The 7,045-nt window shown below is 43.2% G+C and overlaps 1 protein-coding gene across 1 annotated transcript; it reads right to left on the bottom strand.

Moving 5' to 3' along the window:
• Nucleotides 1–4,892: 4,892 nt before the first annotated feature.
• Nucleotides 4,893–7,040, bottom strand: MRPL17 (mitochondrial ribosomal protein L17). Its single transcript, XM_075282269.1, has 3 exons — nucleotides 6,771–7,040; nucleotides 5,760–5,828; nucleotides 4,893–5,273 (listed from the first exon to the last, which is right to left on the bottom strand). The coding sequence occupies exons 1-3, from the start codon at nucleotides 6,942–6,944 to the stop codon at nucleotides 5,028–5,030; spliced, it is 489 nt and encodes a 162-aa protein (XP_075138370.1). The 5' UTR covers nucleotides 6,945–7,040; the 3' UTR covers nucleotides 4,893–5,027.
• Between the last annotated feature and the right edge of the window lie 5 nt (nucleotides 7,041–7,045).

A 7,045-nucleotide genomic window follows, 5' to 3' on the forward strand; every position in this document is an offset into this window, starting at 1 on the left:
ATAACATTTTATTGTTCAGATTAGTCAATTTTTGTGTCATTTTCAGTTTTAAATAGGGCTTAATATTTGTTTATATTCTTAAAAGCACAATGTGTAAGTGTATATATTTTTATACATTGTGTTAAGGTCATAACTGACCTTCAGAGGGCATTTTAAGACTATTTTTTTCCCTCCTGATTTCCCTGTAACTGGGGCTGATATATTTGTCCCAGTTACAAGAGGAATGCAGCCTCATGAAGCTTGTCTTATGGTAGTGAGTTCCAGAAAATGAGGGATACACGGAAGAAGTCTTGGAGGTGGTTGTGTGAAGAGCAGGAAGTCTTGAGAGGATCAGAGGTTACGTGTGGTCAGGTAGCAGGAGATGAAATCAGAAATGTAGGGATGGAACAGGTTGTGGGTGGCTTTTTATGTCAACATTTAAACTTTATTTGCTGGGCCATGGGTAGCCAAGGTAAGGATGCAGAGTGGAGTGGCTGATGAAAAATGGGGGAGAGGTGGTTTAAGAGAGCAGCATAATTTAGGGTAGGGGAAAAGAATTTGCTGGAAGTGCAAGAAAAAGGATGTTACAGTAGTCTTATGGGGAGATTTTAAAGGTCTGGGACTAGTAATTGTGTATTTTAAGGATTGAGGAAGGAGAAGATTTGATGGATATTTTTGAGTTGGGTGAGGCATGAGGTGTAGAGGACTTGAAAGATGAGGTATAATCAAGGTTACTTCCAGGCAGTGGACTGGTGGGACTGTGGTATTAGCTTTCATAGATAGGTCAGGTGGGAGATGTCTTCCTCACACTCCATATTAAGTGTGAGGAAGCCTGCCACACACTCTGGACAGCAAAGCGGTAATGTCTGGGCCAGAGAAATATATCTGAGTGTCGTCACCATAACAGTGGTATTGAAAACCATAGGATTCTATGAGTTGGCCGGGACTGCAGGTCCAAAACAGGAGGGATCCCAGGACAGAGCCATGAAGGACACATACAGAAAGCAGGTGCTGTGAGGAGGTGGTATGTGAGTGGGACATGCTGTGATACCAAGGAATGAGAGAGTTTGTAGCAATTGGAGTGGTCCACTAAAGACTGAGTAAAGGTCTAGGACAGGGGTCGGCAACCCCTGGCACGCGTGCCATGACTGGCACGCGAGGCATATTTTGCTGGCACGGCAGCCAGCCTGCAGCTTTCATACACTAAATTGAGAGAGAGAGCGTCCTTTCAGTGCTCTGGTAGAGCTGCGGTGTAGGACACGCCCCCTTCTCTCCCTGCCACCAATCAGAGGTGAGCCTCTCACTGCACAGGATAAGGGCTCCCTGGACCTGCTGTTACACGTGAGGAGGAGCTCCTGCCGTCTGCAGCCCTGAGGAGGAGAGGGAGCAAAGTGAAAGTAAAAACACCAGGTACATGTGTGTTACTAACTATTCTTATTAATGTCAGGCATTTGGGGTTATTACTTTAGTAACTCCATGTGCCTCACATTAATAGCAGTTAACCCCATCATGTCCCTCACATTAACCCCTGTGTTGCTCACATAAGGGTTACTGATGTGTGAGACATATGGAGGTACTAATAAAGGACCTATATAATGAAGATATTCACTAATTACCTCCATATGTCTCACATATCAGTGTCCCTTATGTAAAGCACACAGGGGGTTAATGTGAGGGACATGATGGGGTTAATTGCTATTAATATGAGGCACATTGAGTTGTAACCTGTAATGTACATGACCAGACTCTTTATCTACAACTGCGGATAAAAGTACAGACCTGTATATTTCAATTGACCCAGATATACAGCCATTCTTTTTGTGGCTAAAAAGAAGAACTGAAAACTATGGAGCAGGTCCTATATGTGTCCTATACATCCCCTATTTTTAACATATAGGTCAGTGAAAACCACATGAGTGCCACTTGTATGCAGGAGGCGTAAGGCTGAGGCCCCACATTGTAGAAACAGCTTTTCTTTTTTCGTTGCAGATTTTGCTGGGTTTTTTTAGCCAAAGCCAGGAGTAGATTGATCAGGAGGGAGACATATAAGAAGCTTCCTATATATTTCCCGTTCCTTTTCTAGCCATTCTTGGCTTTGACGGAAAAAAAAAACGCAGCTAAATCTGCAATTAAAAAAAGCTGCATTTTTGTAATGTGGGGCCTCAGCCTTAGTGTGATTCTATTGGGTGGTGACACTGTAACTAGATGCAATTATAGCCAAATCCAGTTCCTGGGCACCAGTACGGCCACTTTGTTGAAAGTGTGACACCCATTAATTTCTGGCTGGAGTTTTGCTGTTACTGCACCGCCAGGAACTAAAAGTGACTGAAATTAATCTGCGTTTCACTTAGGGAGCGTTCACACTACCGTCTGTGTCCAACAGCTAGTGTCCGCTGCTAATGTCTGTTCAAAATCTTGTGCGGACATTAGCAGCGGACACTAGCTGTTGGACACCGACGGTAGTGTGAACGCTCCCTTACAGAATACTGAAGTTACTAACAGCCGAGGACTGGATGGAGCATACAGGTACATTGTGTGTCAGTGCTTTACAGGTATGACCTCGCTCTGCTCCCAGTCACATACATTACCACTAATTGTGGGTTACGCATGTACTTACATTGCTTCTAATGGAAAAGAACATGTGTATCCAGGCAAATAGTGGTAAGCGCATGTGGCTTGGATCACAGTATGACAGCACCCCTGTGCTATATGACTTTAGTGTAGGTGTCGTCAGCTTTACAATTATTGCCCGGCACTCTGAGGACCTCATCTTTGATTTTTTAATTTAAATCGGCACGCCGAACAAAAAAGGTTGCCTACCCCTGGTCTAGGACAATGATGATGAACCTTTTAGAGACCAAGTGCCCAGACTGCAACACAAAACCCACAAATTTATCGCAAAGTGTCAGCACAACAACTTAACCTAAATACTGAGGTTTTATTTTAGAAACAACAACTTATACATTAACATCTTTTGTCTTTAAAAAGAAACCAATAAGGCACCATTCACATGACCGTAGCCATGTTTGTGGGCCCGCAAATGCCATCTATATGAATGTGGCCGCAACTGTCCACAATTCCGGATCCACAATTGCAGATCGTTACGGATCTGCAACATACAGTAGTGTGAATAGGGCGTAACAGCTTTAAATGCTACAAACCACAGTGGCTCAGCACACAGTAGAATATGCTCCACAGTGGTCCCCACACGGTACAATATGCTCCACAGTAACCCCCCGCAAATTTGTTTCACCATCCGGTTTATTTCAGTGTATAATAAGTGGAAGCCCAGAGTAGGTAAGTAAAAATAACAAACATTTATACTCGCCTCTCTTCAGCATCCCGCTCTCTTCAGTGTCCTCTTTTCCCTGTGACTGAGGCAATGTAGCCCAGAGGTTACCGTTAGGGCCTGTGATTGGACCTCAGCAGTTATGTGATTACTGAGGCCCACCAAAGACTCCAGCATGACCTCTTGGGAACATGACCTCAGAACCCCGAAGCGGATGCTGGGAACCATTGGAAGCCCAGGAGAGGCGAGTGTAAATAAGTTTTTTTTTTTTTTTTAAAATGACCTCCCTTGGGCAGGCTTCTATTGGCAAGGGGCCCGGTAACATATACATTCATCAGATAACGCCCGGCCCTTTCCATTGACGATATGTATAGCAGTTGGGAATCAAGCTTTTCCAATACACACACCCTAATGTTGAGCACGTCAAAAAATTCTAGCCCAAATTAGATGTGCCATGTTTACACCAGTATCTAGCCATGATCTATTACATTCTGGTGTACTTTTGACCAATCAGCTCCTACAGTTCCTGGCTTCTAGTGGATCACCTGACCGCTGGGCCAGAAGGGGAGTAGCATCATGCTTGAGAATTGTGTATAGAACAATCCAGAAGGCGACTGTCTCATTTGCACAATAGGTTGTTTTTCTCCAAATCTATAAGTGTTATGCATAACAGAAGTATAATGTAACAGTTGAATAAGCTTGAGGAAGGTAGTAGTTGGAGAGGGGGCATGGGGGACTTAAATTGATTTCTCCTGGACAAAAAAACTGCAACTTTTTTCTTTTTTATCAAAAGTACATTACATTTTGTTTCAGAAACAAATGTTCTATGAAATAAGACCAAGTTGTGTGAAAAGTTAGTGGCCATTTAAGGCACTGATTAATTCCAGGTTATTTGTCATTACTCAGGGAGTGACACACTATGTACCTGGATGTAGTTATAACTGCAGTTAGTTCTGGGATCACAGGAGATGTCACTAATAAGTAAGTGACACATGGCTTAATTGTAGGATATTTCTCATTACGGAGGAGGTGACACACTATATAACTAGATGTAGTTTAACTGCAGTCAGTTCTGGGGTCACAGGAAATGTCACTTAGAAGTGACTGGACTGACTACAGTTCTAACGCCATCCAGGTACATCGTGTGTCACCCCCTCAGAGTGTCAATTATGTATTAGTGACAGTACCGCAAAAATATGACTAATATACTGTACTTCTGCTGGTTGTTGCTTTTGGAGATGTATTATAGTACATAAGAGGTGATATTATAGTACTATATGGGCATTACACTACATACATTTAATGGATTCAAAATTATTTGTAACCCCTGACCAGACTATACTGAATCTGACATTAAGGTCCTCATGTTTCCCCTGCTGTCAAAAACTAATACGTTGACAGGTCTGCTACTGTACATAACTCTTCTACCCAGTATACACTTGCACTTCTTCACGTCTGATGTCAGGGTCAAGCGGAGTGTAAGCCTGGACAACCCCTCTCAGTCTGCACATATATGAAGAATATCTTTCTTGTAAACAGCAAAAGTGCATTACACTCAGGGGCAGGTCAGGCATCTGTGAATATAGTGGTAAAACAAAAAGCAGACAGAAACTGAAACAGTAGATCTTTTCACTACTTTTATTATTGTTAGAAACGTTCCATTTCCATGAAAAAAAAAAAGAAGATGTAAGTGTTGGTTGACCATGGGTGGAGCTCAATGCAGCAGAAGTAAAGTCATCAAATCCCAGGAGAACTAGAGTTAACATGATGGCAGAGGGTTGTCCAGACGATAGCCCAATAACAGCTGATTTACAAGTGTCTTATCATTGTCCCTTTTCTTTATTGGCAGAGGTGGCAAAGGGTTTCCTTTATACTCTATAACTGCCATCTTGGCACGGTCCAGATTTTCCCGATTTGGTATCTGGTACATACTTGTGTAGTTGCCATCATGTGAATCAAAGCGAGGAACCAGAGTCTTAAAAAGCTTGTGAATCAGATCCTTCTCCTGCAAAAATTAATCCCATAGTAATATGTACATAAAATCCACATGTATCCCCCTCCCTTCAATCAGAGCATTTGTGACTGTGACTTGGATGTATACCAGAATCTAGACCATATGTGGTATGTAAACATAGATGACAGGTATGATCTGTGCACACTTAGTAATATTATGGGGTATGGTGTGTTGCAGGATCTACTTGGATCATGTTTTGCTGACGTATACAACTGACTTCTAGGGGTAGGGTAACACTAGGGTAACACTACTGTTATTAATATCCATTGCTCACATCTGCCATAGGATGGGAACAATGTACATTGATGGCAGTAAAGTGAGTTATGTAGATGGAACATGTGTCAGACTGATGAGTGGCAGCTAGCGGCAGTGATCAGAAACGCTGCTCTTGTGGATCACTACATACCTTATAACCTTACATAAGGCCATAGTGGTGTATCCCAGTGTATTACCTCTGAGACGTACAAAGTTACTTACCGTCAACCAGAAGTCAGCCATTTTCATAGCTTTCTCGTCATGGTCTCCACACTTCCCATAATCAATAATCTGAAATACAAAGAGACGAGTCAGGAACTTCTTTTCATTTTCCAAACTTAGGTGTTGGCGGAGTGACAGGTTCTGTATGGTAGGTGGGGAGGGCCATGTGTGGCATCTAGCACTGTGTACTTGGTGACAAGTCCTCTTTAAAGGGGTTGTCCAGTTTCAGACCAATGCAAAAAAGTATACACAAGCAGCACCACGTCTATCATTTATCCTCCATCACCCGCTGAAAATAGTTCATGGCCGGTAATGTCAGGTACTAAGTATTCTCGCTACCAAGCAGATGGTGCTCACTGCATGCAGATACAAAACTGTTCATGTATGAAAGGAATAAGCAGGGCACTCACTGGGGGGCTTCATGTAAAAATCGTAATCCTTTATTTCATCCTTCTTAAAAACACTTACACCAGACAAGCCTGACGAAGTGCTGAGTGCATGAAACGGACGTAGCTTGGAACTGTTGCTTCTCCTCTCTTCTTGTGCAATGTGTTTTTAAGAAGGATGAAATAAAGGATTACGATTTTTAAATGAAGCCCCCCGGTGAGTGCCCTGCTTATTCCTTTCATACATGAACAGTTTCAGACCAATATTAAGACTAGGTTCACCACTGCACCGGAGTCACCGTGAAGGTGCTGAAACCAACAAAAATCGGCAGAGAGAAAAGTTCTGCACGGAGGACCGTTATCTCCGCCGGTTACTCAGCATGTCCATGCCCATGTAACGGACACAAAGGTGCAAGGATTATTATCTATAATAATGATTTCTATTCTCTGGCAGTAACAGAATGAATGACAGCAAGCAGAGATCTAGAAAACCATGAAGAATTGATACAAGAAGTATATTGGAAAATTGTAGGACGTTTCATTATACACACAATAATATTTGTCTCTTAATATTGGTCTGCATATGGACAACCCCTTTAAGGTTGTTCGTGAGCAGATCACTCACCTTGTTGGCATAGAAACGCAATTCGTCCGCCCGGGCCCACGTGGTTTCGATGCGTTCGTGTCGAACTAAGGCCGTTAATAGATTTCGTAGCATATCCAGCCTAGAGCGGGGCCCCAGCCCCATCCGCCGGGCAAACTTTCCATGTGCCACCAGGAGGCTAAGAGACAACCTCATCTTGACCGAGCAGAGTCCTCTGCCACTCGGCTTCCGTACACACCAGACGAGCTTCCGGCTTCTGACAGCGGTACAGCATCACGCACGCGTAGTGCCCGACT

The sequence above is a fragment of the Leptodactylus fuscus genome, chromosome 7 (assembly GCF_031893055.1).
Source record: "Leptodactylus fuscus isolate aLepFus1 chromosome 7, aLepFus1.hap2, whole genome shotgun sequence".
NCBI lineage: Eukaryota > Metazoa > Chordata > Amphibia > Anura > Leptodactylidae > Leptodactylus > Leptodactylus fuscus.

What these genes read in the sequence shown, in the direction of transcription:
- MRPL17 (XM_075282269.1), bottom strand. Translation starts at nt 6,944, where the DNA reads ATGAGGTTGTCTCTTAGCCTCCTGGTGGCACATGGAAAGTTTGCCCGG. An exon ending in TGCGTTTCTATGCCAACAAG is followed by an intron (nt 5,829 to 6,770) that starts GTGAGTGATCTG and finishes TTTGTATTTCAG; the next exon opens with ATTATTGATTATGGGAAGTG. An exon ending in TGGCTGACTTCTGGTTGACG is followed by an intron (nt 5,274 to 5,759) that starts GTAAGTAACTTT and finishes TAATTTTTGCAG; the next exon opens with GAGAAGGATCTGATTCACAA.